Source organism: Microtus pennsylvanicus, chromosome 8 (genome assembly GCF_037038515.1).
Source record: "Microtus pennsylvanicus isolate mMicPen1 chromosome 8, mMicPen1.hap1, whole genome shotgun sequence".
Classification (NCBI taxonomy): Eukaryota; Metazoa; Chordata; class Mammalia; order Rodentia; family Cricetidae; genus Microtus; species Microtus pennsylvanicus.
Window position 1 is genome coordinate 32,333,680 of NC_134586.1, and position 18,821 is coordinate 32,352,500.

The 18,821-nt window shown below is 45.3% G+C and overlaps 1 protein-coding gene across 3 annotated transcripts in view; it reads left to right on the forward strand.

Moving 5' to 3' along the window:
* Positions 1 to 18,821, forward strand: part of Vgll4 (vestigial like family member 4) — a 114,219-nt gene that overhangs the window by 9,411 nt on the left and 85,987 nt on the right. For 2 of the 3 annotated variants that reach the window (XM_075983128.1, XM_075983129.1), the window contains exon 2: positions 2,773 to 2,848. The exons of the other annotated variant lie outside the window; for it this stretch is intronic. In XM_075983128.1, coding sequence (XP_075839243.1) covers positions 2,785 to 2,848 — 64 coding nt within the window. In that variant the 5' untranslated portion in view covers positions 2,773 to 2,784. The remainder of the gene's footprint in view (positions 1 to 2,772; positions 2,849 to 18,821) is intronic. 3 annotated transcript variants of the gene reach the window in all.

Sequence of the window (18,821 nt, forward strand, 5' to 3'; positions counted from 1 at the left end):
TTGACAATGGCCATGAAGAAAGGCTAAAGGACTGTATCTCATTGGTGTGCCGCGTTCCTCTCGCTTGTCCAGGTGTCAGCATGCCCAACAACTCTCTGTTTGGTTGTTGCTATGCTGTAGTGTAGGAGCAGAAGAAGACAGCCTTATGGGGCTGCACCTAGACTGCCTTGCAGTTAGGTCTTGAGACTCCTCTGCACTCTGAACTTGAATCAGTTTTGAGAAGCATGGGGATGAGCCAGGCAGCCACTCCCCTCATGAAGACATTTGACTGTCCTCCTCCTCTGCCCCATTCCTCCCCTCTGTTAGGTCTCACCTCAGCTGCCCTCTTTAGGGAAACCTCCCTAAACCATCCTGTGAAAATTAGTGGCTGATACTTGGCCTGTTTTAGTCATTTTTCTCTTTCTGTTTTGTTTTTACTGAGTCCTGGGGACTGCACCTTGCTCTCCTGCTGACCTGCATACCTGGTCCTCATCATCAGTAGGAACATAACGCTGTATTTACAGTTTGCTTAATATGCTTGCACGTGTATTGACATTTTATTTCCTTCTGGTTCTTGTTTTGGAATAGGGTCTCATGTAACACAGATTGGCCTTGAACTCTCTTAAATTATCTCCACGTATGCGCTCTTGTTGTGGACTTGTGCACATGAGCACAGCTGCCCAGGCAGAGCTGTTAGAGTCTCCAGAAGCCGAAGTTGCAGGTGGTTGTGAACCGATGGGAACAGAGCTCAGGTTCTCTGCAAGTGGAGCATAAACTCTTAACCTTCGAGGCATCTCTGCAGCCCCTGAACTCAATCTCTTTCTTGCCTGGCGCTTGGATGACAATATGGACTCCCTTGTAGAGCAAGCCCGTTCCCTGTTCTTATCTCAGGTCAGGTTCCCACAGATGTCTTTTTATTAAGTGCCTCAGCTGCTTTCTCCATCAGCCTTTCAGAATCCACCTTAGTCTCTGCAGGGCTTGGCTCATGAAATGGTTTGGAATTTCGCACAGCTGTTTGTAATCCACCTTCACCCTAGGTGATCTTTCGGGGATGCTTCAGGTTAGCAGGGTGACCGGAGGCCGGGTAAGAACTAGTGTGCATCCCCTGTCCCCTGCAGAGGGCCCAGCTGCACAGTAACAGCACAAGCAGGAAATGCTCACCAGTTTGCTTCAAGAGTTTCCAAGTGAATTTATCATAGGCAAACTCTGTCTTGTTTTGTTTTGTTTTCCTGGGTCTGCAAGGTGGCTCAGCAAGTAGAGGCACTTGCCACCAACCCCGATGACCTGAGTTCTATTCCCAGGACCATTCTCAGGAAGGGGAGAACCAAGCTGCCCTCTCACTTTCACATGTATGCCATGGATGAGCACCCGGGGTGGTGGGGGATAAATAAAGTGAGTGGCTGTGTTGGTACTGGGAATCAAATGGGTCCTCTGCAAGACTGAGTCATCTCAGAACAGTGCTTTGGAAGCCCATCCCTGCAGCTTGAGTTCTTGGAGAGTTATGTGCCTCACAGAACAACACAAGGTTTTGGAGGTAGCTGCATGTCTTGATCCTCTTCCCTTTCTTTAACACCAAGTACAGACTCTATGTGTACCGAGTGACGTCACCCTGCAGGATTAAGGACTGATGTCTCCTTGGAGGCCTGAAGTATTTGTATTAGGAAGGAAAGCCCGGCTGGCACACACTGAGGGACCTTCGTAGTATTAGTAAATGTTGACTAATGCTGAATAAATAATGCTGGCTGTCTTTAAAAAGTGGCGTGCGAGCTTTCTCTCCTAGTTCCTGAATTAATAGTGTGTGTTCCCGTGATAATTGAGTGTGCTTATTTATTTGGTGAGGTTCTTTTATTCAGAAAGGGAAATTTGGTCAGAACCAGCCTCGTTTTTTAGGGATTCCTTCTCCCTTTAAATCTCTGCAGCCTCTGCTTTTACAGCTACGTCGTAATCTATGGGAACAGTTGACTGGAAGTCCAGTGTCAATAAAAGCCTGGCCATCTGGGCTGGGGTAAGGTCTGTGGAGCATGCAAGGCTGGGGCTCACTGCACGGGACTGCAGAACAAACAGGCTTGTAAGACACCAGGGTACAGAAGTCAGCACTAGTAGTCACAAGGTCTATGACACTAGGAAGATTCCTGTTGAACTCTCCAGAAGGCCCAGTGTTTCAGGCACACACTGTGGATTTGAAGCTGCAGTTTCCTGGCTGCCCTGTAGCCCTTGCTGTTTGTTGTTGCTCATTGACTCTCAGCTGAGAAGGCAAAAGTAGAGAATGGTCCAGTGGTAGTGGTTTCTGCAAGGACTCATAAATAGCAGTCATCACCGCCACCAAACCCTCAGACTGGTGGCAATGCCATGTTCACAGACAGCCTTTGTTCCCCAGACTAAATTTTATGGAGTGTGTCTGCACAGGCTCACTATGAACGAGTGTAGACATTTATAAACACAAGTGACTTGGGTGTGAACATTCAATGTCTCTCCTTAGAGCCCCAATAGGGTTCCTGGGCCTGGCGACTTAGCCCCAGTTTCTGTTCCTTACCAGGGCCCTGCTGTCTCAGCAGGCAGGAGGAGCTTCACTCTGGAAGAGCTGTCTGTGGCCGATGGAGGAGTTGATTTGCGGACTACTAAAATTATCTTCTATTCTCTTTTTGGTGCTGGACTTGAACCCAGGGCCTTGTGTGTGCCAAGCATGTTCTTCAGGCTGTAACCCCAGTATGCTGTTCCCTACCAGAATTCCAGACGAGTCTTGCAAGTTCTATCTGCGTGTTTTGTTTTCTCACCTATTCTTTTCCCCTTCAGGCTCACCCAGGAATGGAGACGCCGTTGGATGTCTTGTCCAGGGCAGCCTCTCTGGTGCATGCTGACGATGAGAAACGTGAGTCACCTGTATTTAGTACCTCCTGTGCCAAGTTAAAACTACCTGCTTCTCCACCTGGTTTCGTGACTGTGTCTTGGTAATTTTGGTTGGCTTTCCAAATGCCAAGGATGGCTAATTTGTATCTGTTTCAGTTTAGAAGGTAGAACCTAGGACTTGTGCATGCCGGCAGGTGCCCCACCTCCAAGCCCCACCCCAGAACATGTTAGCTGCTTCTTTGGTTGCTAGGGCTTGAGCACCTTGGTTTTGAGATCATCAATGAAGATAATTCTTTGGTTTGAGACAGTGTCATATTGGGTAACCCTGGCTAGCCCGGGTGGGATTCATTGTGGAGACTAGTCTAGCCCTGAAGTCACAGTGCTAAGAGCAAAGGTGTGCATAATGCTTGCCTGGCGTTCACTGAGCTTCATCTCTCATGGCGTACAATGCTTGCTGTTAACTGTTCTAATCCTGGTTGTATAACCGAGGACGGGAAGTGATACTGTGGAGCTGTGATGGGCTCTCGTGTGTTTGGTGGGAACCTTTGTTTTCACCTCCTGGTGGGGAGCACCCATGTCCTCTTTCCTCTTCCATGTCAGGGCCTCTCCTAGTCTTTGATGTTATCACGGGGTCCTCTGTGCACACCCCTTCCCTGTCTCCTCCATTCACACAGGGTCATCATCAGAGGACTGACAGAACAGGATAGTCATCAACCCTGCCCTCCCTCGCCCCCCACACTTCCCTTTCCCCGCCTCTTACACAGTTCCCAGGTATTGAGCTTTTGATCACTGACGTGTAATTACCCCTCCCCTGAGAAATGGAAGCTTCAGGATGCAGAGTGTCGTTTCCAAGGCCCCAGGGAGAGGCAGCTCTGGTGACAGAATTTTATCGGACTGTCAGAAAACTGTGTGATGTCCTAAGATGGCAGTACATGGGCTGACTTGAATAGCTGTCCGGGATGTGCTGCACTCTGATGTGACTGATGGAAAACTTCCCTCTAGGTAGCATTTGGCTTTATGTTCATACCCCAAGACAATGAAAATAGGTGTGTGACCCTTCCTATCCTTGAGTGTGGAGCTGAAGAATTTCTTATCCGCTTTGCCTTCTCCTGTCTCAGGCCCCTCTCTTCCCAATTCATGAATCGCGGTTCCAGGATCCTTCCTCCCTACCTAGGTTCCAGTTTCATGAGTAATGATTCTGTAAGAACATAACCATGAAGTTCTTGTAGAGCTTAGGAACATATTATTGTAGAAACTCCAAGTGTATAGAAGAGGTGATGAGTATCCAGGGCAGAGCCACCACCACAGAAAGAATGACTGCCAAGGGAGAGGACATCTTGCTCTTTGCCCATGAGGCCCTGACCTGGAAGTGTTGCGGAATAAGAGTGAATCACACAGAACGCTACAATGATCAGGGGGTAGACTCAGGGCCATTTCTTACCTCTGGTGATCCAGTTGGTTCAGGAGTGGGCTGGTGTGCTTCCCCACACGAGTGCGTGAGAGTTCATAGACACACTTGACCCTGATGCCCAACAACTCTCACTAGATTTCTTAGACTTATCTGGACCAGCCCCGCCCGACTCAGCTTACTCTGCCCTAGATTAATGCTGTTTTGGCTTTTGTTATAAGTCGCTCTTATACTTGAGGGGTGGCTATCATTCTCCCCACCACTTTTAAAAAAGCTTGTGTGTGTGTATAATCTGATTTGGGTGTCTTATTACGAACACAGAACTGTTTCTTGAGATCAGCCTCTCAGTACATTTCGGTGACCCAGATGAGTTTCTCCACATTTCTTGAGCTCCAAGAGAACTGAAAACTCAGGGCATTTTGGAGGGAGTGATTGTTCTGGCGTTTGGGAGCAAATGAACAGCTCTTGTGGTACCCGATAGCCTTAAGGTTCCATGAGGTCATCCAGCAGGGAATAAAGGCAATATCTGAGGACACCAGCAAAAGTAAGTGGAGAAAGGGAGGTTTTCTGGTAACATAAGCTTATCTGGCGTCCTGGAAGGAATAAATTTACCCAAAATAATCATTCTACCACTCATGAGACTCTGGTTAATTCCACGAGCCGCTAGGGCACAGCTGGAGTGGACTCAGTGAGATACAACTTGAGGCTGCCATTTTTATTCTCTTTGCCTGGGAGAAACTCTCTTCTCGGGGCTTGTTCACGCTGAAGTTGGGAATGCCCTTAATTTTTTCAACCTTTTATCATTTAGTAGTTTAAAAAAAAAGTGACCCTCCCTCAATAAACGGTGATCAAAATAGGGGGACCAGATACCTGGCATATAGGATAATAATACTTCCGTATCTTTTATATTTGTTTGTATATGTGTGGGTATGGGTGTGCCGTGGCACACATGTGAAGGTCAGAAGATGACTTTTTTTTTCTCACCTTCTACCTTATGGGTTCTGAGGATTGAGCCAGGTTTATCAGGCTTGGTGGCAAGTGTCTTTTTCCACTGTATCAGTTACTTCCTGTTGCTGTGCTAAGACTGTGACCAAGGTAGCTTATAGAAGAAAGAATTTATTTGAGCTTGTGTTCCCAGAGGGTTAGCGTCCATAGTGGCGGCTATAGCCTGGCAGTAGACTGCAGGCCATGGCAGCAGGAATACGAAGCTGAGAGCTTCGTATTGAACCCCAATTAAGAAGTAGGGTGTGTTTAACTTGAAATAGGCAAGACTAGGCTAGGATCCACCTCCAGTGACACATTTCCTCCAACAAGGCCACACCCCTAAACCTCCCCAAACAGTGCCACACCAACTGGGGACCAAGTGTTCAACTGCCCAAGACCACGGGAGACATTTCTTATTCAAACCGCTATACACAGTATCCATCTTTAGGGCTCCTACTTTGGTGTCTTTTATACCTCATCTTATTATGATATTTACAAAATATTTTTGATACTTTTTCTTGTATATCCTACAGTGTGAAATTTTATGGTTTGCATGTTTTGTTTGATATCTTTTGGGTAACTCTTTGCTGAGAAGTCTGCACCTATGTTTTGGGGTCCATCTTTCTCTCTGAATCTCTCTCACTTAACCCTTACACTTAAGCTTGTATTAAAATATTTTAATAAACCCATCTCCACGTTAAAAACAAAGATCTTTTTTTGTAGTTGTTATTGAGATGGTATCCAGGCTGGGCTCCAGTGATCCTGCCTCAGCTTCCAATGTAGCGGATTTGTGCCATTCTACCTAAGTCAAGAATTTTAAAAGCATGGCTTTTTAAAAAAAAATTTACTATTTTCATATATCTGTACATGTGAATGCTGTGTGAGTAAATGCCCCTTGGGTGCAGGTGCCACAGAGGTCAGAAGAGGGTGTCAGATTCCCTGGAGCTGGAGTTACAGGCAGTTGCGCGTTGCCTGAACTGACCTCTGGTCCTCAGGAAGAGCAGCATGTACCTGCTCTGAGTGACCGCACCATCTAGCCAGCCCCCGGGGAAAAGCTTTATTCTAGGGGTCTGTGTGGAGGGGCACATGAGAAGAACAGCATGGAAGACTCACCATGTGCACCTGACTCATACCTGCCCTGCTGGCCCCTCTGGTGAAGGCCCTTGAAAGGTGACTGATGGCTGAAGTGTGAGCCACCGTAGCCCTTCTCAAGAAGGAATTCTGAGGAGTTCAAGTGGAATATTTCATCTCTCTAGGTTGATGCTTATTTTTCCTAAAAAGAAAAGAAGCAGAGGCCTTTTAATCCCAGCACTGGGGAAGCAGGTGGCAGGTGGATCTCTGTGAGTTTGAGGCCGGCCTGGTCTAGATAGTGAATTCTAGGACAGCCTGGATAACACAGTAAGACCCTGTCTCAAACAAAAGACAAAAAAAAAAAAAAAAAAAAAAGACAGAAAGAGTTAAAAATGGCAGATTCTGCCCCAGTGAAAATGCACTCCCAACATTTTCTAAGCATGAGAGATTTTGCTGACTTGTTTTGCCCCCACATCAAACTAGCCTGTGTGGGATGGTGTTTGCTCCTTCTGTATTTTCCCCTCATTATATTGCCTTTCCTCTCGACATCCAAAGCTGTGGATTTTGAACAGTTTGAAGATTGTATCTAGTGCGAAAGCAGTTTGTGTCATTTTTGACCCCATGTCCCGCCCCACGGATCCGATCTCCCCGAAAAGCTATGGAGAGAGCCCCACACATTGATTGCACAGTGCAGTTCTGGTAAGGCCCACTGTGACGGAAGATAAGACCCATGGTAACAGATTGCAGTTTGAGTAACCTTGATGGCTTCGTTCTGCTTTGAGGTAAACTTCCTCTTATATACTAGTTGGATTGACCAGCTGTGGAAATGCAGCTGACTGTGGTACTTGGCTCATCAGAAGGGGACCTGAGCAGATGACCAGGAGGCAGTTTCTGATGAGACGTAGTATATGAGACTTGTACACAGGCACACCCCAGAGCTTAGACTGTGTCTCCCATGAAATGGGAGGGGGTGTCAAATTGATCAGGAAGTCTCTTTCTGGAAAGTGGCCAGTTGCCTTACTGTCTGTGTCTCAGTAGTTTACAGATTCCTGGTTTCATTAACTTGTCCATCAGCAAAGCAAGATCTCAAAGTAGTCCCTTGTACCAAAAGACCTGGATCTGAGAGTCTGGATACAAATCTCTCTGCCTTGTGTCCCAGGCATAAGCATACAGCATTTGGTGCACATGACAGGCACTTAAACATTTACGAGCAATAAAATAGCCAATGGAGTGGCTTCTCTCTGAGGACCTGATTGATTTAACAGCAATGAAACAAACTTTTCATAATGACCGCTGTAGCTGAAATGCACAGGTTCTGAGCCCCGCCCCCACCCTGTTGTATTTGATAGCACACTGTAGTTCAGAAAACATTTTCTTTGGATTTTTTTTTTAAGTGAGAACATGTAAGCAGGCTATTTTGCAAATACCAGAAAATTAAATTTATAGAAGCTAGATACCTAATTCAAGATTAAAACAAAGAAAAATAAAGACACATCTTGCAAAACTCAGCATGATCTCCCCCTAACACACAGTCCTCAAAAGAGCAACTGTTAGCTGGGTGTGGTAATCCCCTTTTGGAGGTGGAGGCAGGGGGATCAGGAGTTGAAGGTCATCCTTGGGTAAGGGAGCAACAGTGAGTCTGGTCTCAGACAGAACAACTGACGGTGAGACTAACCACTGCTGAGTACCGAGAGCTCTTTAGCTGGGTGTCACTGGCTGCGGAGGAGGCCTTTCTTGCTCTCTTTTATTAATTTAAATTGTTTATTCATTTGTTAATTTTTTTTTAAGAGATAGTTTCTCTGTGTAGCTTTGGTGCCTGTCCTGGAACTTGCTCTGTAGACCAGGCTGGCCACGAAGTGCTGGGATTAAAGGATTGTGCCACCACTGCCTGGCTTGTTTGTTTATTTTGGAGACAGGGTTTCTCTGTCATAGTCCTAGCTGTAGACCAGGCTGGCCTCAAACTCACGGAGATCCACCTGCCTCTGCCTTCCAAGTGCTGGGATTAGAGGCGTGTGCCACCACCTCCTGGCTCAGTTTCTTTTATTTTTGATGGTGCCTCGGGCACGCTAGGCACATGCACCCATCACTGAACACCCTCTCCCACATAAACTTTATTTTGCTTCTTAACTAAACACATAGGATGAGCTTGCTTAAGCTGCTTTTAGTGTGCGGGCAGTTACCCTAATCAGATTTGCATCCCAGGCTAGGCATTTAATCAGAAGGGCTTCCCTCCAGAGGCAGCTATTTAAAATCTGCTGTTTTTATAGTTTCATATCAGATCAGATTAGCATAATGAGTGTTAGCAATGGATCTGTGCAGTGGAAAAATAAAGTGGCTTGTTAATTAGCATAATGGATGTAGAAAATAGCATTGAATAGCTCTTCAGACACTGGGGGCCGGGTTATATTTCTCTTAGATGAATATTTCTCAACCTTTTGGAAACCCATGTTTTTCTTTACTACACATAAAAAGTGTTACAGTCTATTTTCATGTCATTTGCAATTCAAATTAAAATGTCAGCGCCAAGAATCCGTGGAAGAAGGACTTGAAATTTTTTTTTTTACACTTCCTTATTTCATTTTATGTGCATGAGTGTTTTACCTGCATGTATGTGCAGGCACCACATGCATACCTGGTGCGCACAGAGGCCAGAAGGATCCCCTGGAACCATGTGGGTGCTGGGAACCTAGCCTGGGTCCTCTGGAAGAACAGCCACTCTTACCCACTGAACCATCCCTCCAGTCCCCCAGTGAAGGACTTTTTGTTGTTTTGTTGGCTGCTCTCCTTCTCCTGGTCCTTCTGGGCATTGTGAAGAGCCTCGGCCTTAATCAGATCTGATTGTGTGTCTCTGGTGTGTCTCCTCCACCATCCCTGACTTGTCAGTGTCCCCCTGCAGTACCCTGCCTAGGAGGGCTTTTTATACGCAATCTGGTGAGCACAGTGTGCCTAAGACCATCTTGGCTTTTAAGTCATCCATGAATTCTGGTAGCAGGGGGACAGAGGCATGGGGCAGGCTGATGTTCTTGCGGAGAGGCAGCCGTCCTCAGCTGGGGCCCAGCTCCAGCAGGGCTGGCTCAAGAGCCTTCTGCCTGTGTCTCAGTTACAGCTCAAGAGAAAGCAGGTCAGTGGTGGTAGGGATATTTACGCAATGGCAAGTGCCTGGGGCTTAATTTCCTTTGCTTTGTAGAGACTGATTGTTTTTTTATTGATTTATTTGTTTCATTTGCCAGCACACTCTGGCTCCAGCCAGTTGCTTTTCCACGGGTTGTGGGGTTAGCATTGTCAAATTTTGTAATTGTTGAGGGAAAACTGCTTTTATGCAAACGTTCTTATGCAAAGTCATGCTAATTTCACAAATTTTAGAATTTTGTGAATTCTTTAGCCAGATTGGACTTTATAAACGGCTTCTGGTCTAGTCACAGAAGGTAATGGTAGGTAGGGGTTTTTCCCCTCCCCACTTTAAGTGCTAGGGAATCAACCTAGGACTTCACATGTGCAGCCCCCGGGCTGTGCCCTCCATCCTAGGAGATTTCTTTTTACAGCTCCCTCTTTTTTCCTGAGGCAGGATTTCACTATGTAGCCCTGGATGGCCTGGAAAGCTCTATGTTGACCAGGCTGGCATTGAACTCACAGATCCACCTGCCTCTGCTGAGACTAAAAGCCAGTGTGCCATGCCCAGCCTTACTGCACCCTCATTGCTGCTTTCACTGTGTGTGAGTGATGACAGCAGACCGTCTGTCTGTCTGTCTGTCTGCCTGCCTGCCTGCCTGCCTGTCTACTTATGGCAGGGTTTCTCTGTGTAGCTCTGGCTGTCCTGAAACTCACTGTAGTCTGTAGATCAGGCTGTCTTTGAACTCGGAGATCCGCCTGCCTCTGCCTCTTGAGTGCTGAGATTAAAGGTGTGCGCCACTGCCGCCGGGCTCATTTGGTAGCAGATCTTTAAGCACAGAAGGTGGATGATCTGTGCCTTGATTCTTCTCATGAGGAAATTCATTTAAAAAAAAAAAACCTAACATTTGTGTATTTGTGTGTGTCTGTGTGTTGGGGTGAATACATGCTATGGTATCAGGGTGGTGTCATGGTGTGGAGTCAGGGCAGCTCGAAGGGCTCAGCTCTCTCCTTCCACTATGTGGATTCTGGGGGTTGAACTCAGGCTTGGCAGTAAATATTTTTACCCATTGAACAATCCTGCTTCAGTTTTTTAAATTAATTTTTTGAGAATTTCGTACATGACTACATTTTTAAAAAGTAAGTTCTTTCTCCCTGTGTCATTCAAGCTCATCTGAGTGCATGGCTTCAGGTGGTCACTAGCCCCTTAGACTTGGAATTAATTTTGCTGTGTGCATATCTTTCCTTTCCAGCCAGGTTTTTCTTTTGCTTAAAGCTAAATAAAGCTGCATCCCTTCCCATCTTTTGCTGTTTTTTTTTTTTTCAGAGATGAATGTCATGGGCTTATAGAATTCTTGTTGACTGAGCATTTGATGTGGGTGTAATGTGTAGCAATATTACATTAGCGTTCACGCTCTCAGAGAAATTGAATCAAGTCTGAACAATCAAGCCAGTGCATCCTTCTTGGGTTTAGATTTATTGCAACTGCCATTTTATTGAATCTCACCTCGAGTCCTTGTAAATGAAATGAATAAATCTTTACCTTTCCCATTGGATAAAGAGCTCATGCTCACTTCACTCTGCTTTCTCCTCCAGCCTTGTGCAGAGGGTTTTCTGCTTTCTCCCCTAGCCTGTGCAGAGGGTTTTCTGCTTTCTCCTCCAGCCTTGTGCAGAGTGTTTTCTGCTTTCTCCTCCAGCCTTGTGCAGAGGGTTTTCTGCTTTCTCCCCTAGCCTGTGCAGAGGGTTTTCTGCTTTCTCCTCCAGCCTTGTGCAGAGGGTTTTCTGCTTTCTCCCCTAGCCTTGTGCAGAGGGTTTTCTGCTTTCTCCCCCAGCCTTGTGCAGAGGGTTTTCTGCTTTCTCCCCTAGCCTGTGCAGAGGGTTTTCTGCTTTCTCCCCCAGCCTTGTGCAGAGGGTTTTCTGCTTTCTCCCCTAGCCTGTGCAGAGGGTTTTCTGCTTTCTCCTCCAGCCTTGTGCAGAGGGTTTTCTGTTTTCTCCCCCAGCCTTGTGCAGAGGGTTTTCTGCTTTCTCCCCCAGCCTTGTGCAGAGGGTTTTCTGTTTTCTCCCCCAGCCTTGTGCAGAGGGTTTTCTGCTTTCTTCTCCAACTTTGTGCAGAGGGTTTCTTCCTTACTTTGTTAATGTTGCTTTAATGTCTCTTGTTTCAGAGAATTAGAATGCAGTCTATTTTGTTTTAGAAATTAATTGAATACAAGATAAATTTCTTAATCGTGTGTGTCTGTCTGTGGGTCTGTGCACTTGATATATGTAATGACCACAGAGACCAGAAGAAGCCATTCGATGCCCTGAGTTATATGCCCTGGAGCTGAGTTATAGGTGACTGTGAGCTACTGGACATGGGTGTTGAAAACTGACTTTGGGACCTCTGCAAGACCAGTATATGTGCTTTAAACTGCTGAGTCTTCTCTCTAACCCTGTAGTCCAGTTTTGGAGATAAAGTCTTGTAATGTAGCCCAGGCTGGCCTTCAGTGCTCCCTGCCTCAGCCTGGCCGGCTGTACAATCACCCTAGATTCTGTAGTTGGTACTTGTCCTTTTTGATAAAGGCTCTTGTAACCCAGGCTGACTTCAGGCTCCTCATGCTACCGTCCTCAGCTCTCTGACTGTGCACCCCTGCACCAGTTTGTATAAATTCCACTGAGCAGGAAAGCTGGGACCTGGGGCGGAAGAGGAAAGGCTTGTAGTTGGAGAGACGAGCCTGCTTATCTCCTGAATAAAACAATTTGAATTGGAAATTTTTGCATATCTCCCTGGGAATTCTAGAGGACAAACTTCATTCTGAATCCATAGGTATGCCTTTGTCAAAGTCCTTTAGAATAACAAAAAAAGATATTTATTAAAAACAAAACTACAGCCTCAAACAGTGCTGGAAAATTAGGAAGGGGTCTACTTTCCTGACAGAGGGAAGGCAGGTGAGTTCAGATGGACAAAACAAATTAAAAAAAAAAAGAACAAAACAAAACAACAACTTTAACTTGAAACAGAGCCCGAGTTTGCAGTGACCTGCAGCTGCCCAAAGGGAAGGTTCCCAAATATTCACTCACACTGGGCCTGAGAGCAGCTGAATGAAATGTAGGCCCCTGTGTGGGTCCCCTCGGCTTGGGGTGAAGGTACAGGGAAGGGGTGTGAGTTCTCTACAGAAAGGGAGACTGCTATGTTTTCTTTCTTCGTGCTGTGTGGCTCAGGAGTTAGAACCCAGGGCCTTATGCATGCCAGATTAGCCCTCCAGTCTGTGCTGTGCCTAGTTCTTGTTTCTCTTGCTTATACCTAAACCAAATCTATCCTCTGACCATCTCTGTCCCCCTAACTTTTTTCCTTTTGAGGTAAGGTATTACTACGAGCCCTGGCAGGCCTGGGACTTTTTGTGTAGATCAGGCTGTCCTTGAACTCTATAGACCCTTTCATTAAAAACCTAAACACTGGTTCTTGGGACTGCACTGACTGGTGCAAAGATGACCATACTAAAATTATGTATTAAAACATTTTCTTTCCTTCCTAGTCATTTTTTTTCCTTCAGAGTAAAAAATAGGATGTTCTGTAGCATTGAGATCTGAGTCATAGTTTTTCCAGGATGAATGAAAGCCATGAGCCCTATTCTTGAGCAATAAACGCAGGGCTGCGAATTCATTGTTCAGCTGTTCAATTAGGTTGTAAAACTGTATGGTGCACACCTTTAATCCCAGCACTAGGGAGACAGAGAGGTGGATCTCTGTGAGTTTAAGCTCAGCGGCTCAGCATGGTCTCCATAGCTAGCTCCAGGCCAGCCAGGGCTACATAGTGAGACCTTGTCTTACAAAACAAACAAAATAACTAAAAAAATAAAAAAAGACCCTAAAACAAAACAAAACAAAAATGTGCGTGTGGTATGACACTGATTCTGCCAAAAACAAAAAAGCAGAATAATAAAGCATTGGTTCTAGCTGTATAGAAGTAATCTTTCCCCTATATTTTTTTTTTTTAAAAAATAATGGATTTCTGACACCTGTAAGAATGGCCAAGATCAAAAACACTGATGACAACTTATGCTGGAGAGGTTGTGGGAAAAGGGAACACTTCTGCATTGCTGGTGGGAATGCAAGCTGGTACAACCCCTTTGGATATCAGTGTGGTGATTTCTCAGGAAATTAGGAAACAACCTTCCTCAAGACCCAGTAATACCACTTTTGGGTATATATCCAAAGGATGCTCAATCGTGCCACAAGGATGTGTGCTCAACTATGTTCATAGCATGTTGTAATGAGGAGCGGCAGGCTGCATCCCTGCTGCCCAGCTAGCTTATATCCCGAAATAACAACACACAAATTGTATTTATTTAAACACTGCTTGGCCCATTCTTTCCAATTTCTTATTGGCCAACTCTCACATCTTGATTCAACCCATTTCTAATATGTATGTCACCACGTGGTCATGGTTTACCGGGAAAGATTCAGCACGTCTGACCTGGCGGCTGGCTCCATGGTGGCAATCCCTGCCTGCCTTCTTCCTTCCATAATTCTGTTCTGTCTACTCCACTCACCTAAGGGCTGCCCTATAAAAGGCCAAGGCAGCTTCTTTATTCACCCAATGAAATCAACACAAGTGCAAAAGGACCTCCTACATCAATAGCAGCATTGTTTGTCATAGCCAGAACCTGGAAACAACCTAAATGCCCCTCCACTGAAGAATGGATAAGGAAAATGTTGTACATTTACACAATGGAGTACTGTACAACAGAAAAAAAAATAACGACATCTTGAATTTTGCAGGAAAATGGATGGAGCTAGAAAACATTATTTTGAGTGAGAAAACCCAGATACAGAAAGACAATTATCACATGTACTCACTCATAGGTGGATTTTAAACATAAACAAAGAAAACCAGCCTACAAACCACAGTCCCAGAGAACCTAGACAACAATGAGGACACTAAGAGAGACTTACATAGATCTAATCTACGTAGGAAGTAGAAAGTAGAGAAAGACAAGATCTCCTGAGTAAATTGGGAGCATGGGGACCTTGGGGGAGGGGAGAGGCAGGGAGGGGAGCAGAGAAAAAAGTAGAGCTCAATAAAAATCAGTTAAAAAATTAATGGATTTAACATAAAATGTTCACATTCTAAATTATTTACTTATTTCATGAATTTTGTTTAACATAGTGGCTTACTAATTATTCTCCTTTCGTTAAATAAGTTGCTTACAGTTAGTGACTTTGTTCTGTTTAGTTGTTTCATAATTTCAGAAACAAATCTCAAGTAGAAGAATATTATTAATTACTATTATTTGAGTAGCACCTATGTAGATTAGGGAAAAGAAAGGACTGAGAATGGAAGGGGCTCTAAGGCTCTAATAGTAATAATAATACCCTGTTATTATTATTGTTGTTCTGAGAGAAGATCTCAAGTAGCCTAGGCTGGACTTGAAGTTACTATGTAGCCTAGGATGACCTTGAATTTCCAACCACTCTGGGTGTAAGCACACCCAGTGTTTTGTTTTTTTAAGATTCATTTATTCTACACGTCTGGGTGTTTTGCCTGCATGTTTGTCTGTGCATCACATGCAGTGCCTGCAGAGGTCAGAAGAAGGCATCAGGGCTCCTGCAGCTACGTTTATAGGTGGTTGTGAGCTACTGTGTGGGTGCTGGGACTCTGCAAGATCAGCAAGTGCTCTTAGCCAGTGAGCCATCTCTTCAGCTTCCACCTGGTTTAATGTAGCGCTGGAAATCCAGTCCAGCATGCCAGGCAAGCATTCTACTGATGGAGCTCCATGATGACTGCTAGTATTTTGAAATGTTAATTTATTGTTAATATATGCACGTGTGCATTTGTGTGGGCCTGTGCAAGTGAATACAGGTGTCTGTGGAGGTCAGGGCTCTGGATCCCCTGGAGATGGAGGTATAGGTGAGCCTCTGCCATGGGTGCTGGCAATTGAACGCTGGTCCTCTGATTTCTCGCTCCTGCTCCCCCAAGACCTTTATTGACTGCTGTTTTTATACCTTTCGGAAAGGTTTGTACCATTTACTGTGTCACAGAAGTCATATGTTTAAATTAATGGCCCCTGTGTTGGGTATTAGACTGGTTTTCTTTTTCTTTTGAGAATTTGTGGCTCAGAAGATAAAACATTAAACTTCAGTGCCTTGCTCTTTTGTACTTCTTTGTTAGCACAGATGAATGACCTGTGGGTGTTGTAAATGAGGTTTTTATTATATAAATCTATAGGAGTTTTGAGCTGTTCATATTGTCTGTGGGTTCTAGAGCCACAGGAGAGGTGTAGGTGAGAGAGAGAGAGAGAGAGAGAGAGAGAGAGAGAGAGAGAGAGAGAGAGAAGAGGAACCCAAAGCAGTCCCAGAACTGGGAAGTCTGAAGCAGGAGGTTGGTTTGTTTGAGGTCAACCTGGCTGCATAGTGAGTCCTGGGTGATCCTGGGCAACCTAGTGAGGCTCTGTCCCAGAAGACATAGCAATGAAAAGAAAAGTATATATTTTTCTTTGTGTGTGTGTTTCAGAATTTCATACACGCATACAGTGTATTTTGGTCAAGTCCACCCTCCAGTCCATCGGTTCTGTCTTTTTTGCTTACTCTCTAATCTATCTCCTTCCATCATTTTTTCTTTTTAAGCATATTGAGTCCACTCAGCCCTGCAGTATGTGTATGGGGACAGTAGTTTTGTTTGTTTGCTTGTTTGAGACATGGTGTCTTTATCTAGCCCTGGCTGAATTGGAGCTCAGTTTGTAGACCACAGTGACCTAGAACTCACTGAGATCCACCAGCCTCTGCCTCCCCAGTGTTAGGATTAAAGGCATGCACCACCATGCCCAGTGGGAATATGTTACGGTGTGGGAGTGAAATGCAAAGAAAACACAAAGAGAAACAGAACAGTTCCCACCGGGTCCAGCGTTAACCTATTAGTACCAATTAGACTTTGAATAGGTGTTTCAGCTCCACCCAGAGTGGTTTATGCTATGAATTTGCTTTGATTGAAAATGATTAACCAAATGACGTTTATTGCCTCATCTTTTAAGAGATCTAAAAATAGTTCCGATTGGCTATTCTGGCAGAACAGGTGTCAGATGCTAGCCAGATTCATTTTCACAAGGACACGCATTGTTTGTCTTAATTTTTGAGCAGGCTGGCCTTGAACAGGCACTTAGGTCCCTTCCTTTCTTTCCTACTGTTGAGATTGCGTGTGCACTAACTTGTTCCCGTGAGCTTCTGTAAAGGTTTATGGAGCAGATAACGTATATATTATACATTTATAGCTCCCTATGAACCATTTTACTTAGGAGCTGAGCAAAGCTGAGGTGTAAGTCCATAACATGGCATGTTACCCAGCTTGCCCCAGATCCCGGATTCAGTCCCCAGGACATAAACGCAGGGAAAGCTGAGTAAAGCCATGAGTTGACTTGTGAGTCCATAAGCCCGCAGAGTCAGATGAGCCCCACAGCACCAGGGGTGCTCTGACCTCAGCAAGTGCAACCGAGAGGCACTGGGCAGTGTGGTCCATTGCATTGTGATGAAACTGGAAGACTTGAAGGGTCTGCTGACTCAGTGACAAGGGAGGGGTCCTGTCACTTTATGCCATTGAGATATCAAGCCACACGCTCTGCAGTTGCTCCCTCTCTGAGTGATGCCCCAGGCCCTGGAGATGCCCTCTCCTCCATTTCCCCATTATCTCCCTTTTCCATACTACTATTTCTTTTACCCTTCCTTTGTTAATTCGTGGTGTGGGTGGGGAACCAACAGAGCTTTAAAACCAGGACATAAGTATTGCTGAACTTTCCTTTCTGGACTCTTTATAGTGGGTACCTTGAAACTGGTGGCTGTGTTCAGGGACGGTTGGCTGCACACGTGGGCCTTTAATAACAGTAATAGGAAAGAGAGAACATGGAGTTGGGAGGGAGATGGGAGGGGCCCTGGGTGGGTGGTGGGCTGGAGGAAGGACAAGATGGATTGGATATGACCAATACATATTGTATAAATTTAGAAAAAGTTTAAGCTGTAGAGACTGTTGCACAGTTAAGAGCACTTACTGCTCTTGCTGATGACCCAAGTTCAATTCCCAGCACCCACAGGGTGGTTTATAACCACCTGTAACTCCAGTTCCAGGAGATCGGATTCCTTCTTCTGACCTCTGGAGGGCACCAAGCATGCACACAGTGCACATACATACATGCAGGCAGACACACACACATAAAATAGATAAATCTAATTTTAAAAGTGTACAATTTAAAAAGACATTTTCAAAGAATAAAAGTATCATTTTTAAAGGAAATATGAACACAAAAAGTTGTGTTTGTGCTGAACATGCCTAGACTTCTTGTTCACAAAGAATATAGTGAGAAGTGATTTTTGCAGTTTATATTGATTATATTAGTATTATCAACCATTTAGAGACCATCTCAGGTGCCCGGAAGACCCACGATTGTGTCTAGCAGATGTGAGTGCTTGTCAGGTGGGGTGTTTCTGAGGTGCTAAGAATCTATTTCTTTTTGGGTCCTGTTGGACATCCACCCAGTTTTCTTCTCTTAATCGTTGAGTCCTGATGTGGGAGTGTCATATATCAATCTGTTGATTTCATTGTTTAAGCAATAAAGAAACTGCTAGGCCCATTTGATAGGCCCACCCTTAGGTGGGTGGAGTAAACAGAAGGGAAGGCTGGGAGGAAGAGGAAGTGAGGTCAGACTCCGCAGCTCTCCTCTCCAGAGCAGACACCTCAGAGGGAGACGTCATGCTACCTGCTCCAGGGAAGACGCACACCATGCCCCAGCTCCGACCCAGGATGGACTTAGGCTTAGAATCTTCCCGGTAAGCGCACCTAGGGGCGCTACACAGATGATTAGAAATGGGCCAGAGCAGTGTTTAAAAGAATACAGTGTCTGTGTAATTATTTCGGGGCATAAGCTAGCCGAGCCGGGCAGGCGGCTGGGGTTTTGGGGACATAGCCCTGCCGCCGCCCCTATTACTACAGAGTCCCCTCTGTCTTGTTACTCTTGTTCCTTTGTTCTGACCCAAGCATATGTTTTCTCTTAACATCCTGCTGAGGCCATGACTACACTTACAAGAGACTAACTGACAGCCATGTGACCCTGGAGGTTAATCTTTCTAGGCCTCAATTAAGTGAAAAGCCACATGTCTGCTGTGAGATAGTCTTCCACTTATGACAGGGAGCTGCGCCATGAAATCTCAACAATATACTCTCAAACAAGACCTGAGCAGTGATACACCAGTTGACATTCCAGAGAGGATGGGGGAAATATCATAAGCCCCCTGAGAGAGGGAGTCTTCTTCAAGAACGACCCCCCCATCAATAGTCATACATGAAATTCTCAAAACAAAACAAAACAAAAGGCCCAGTAGCAGTGGAGAGAGCTGCTGCGGCCGAGTTATGCTAAGATTTAAATGAGATGGCACCCGTGAACGGTGAACGGTGACTTCTAGA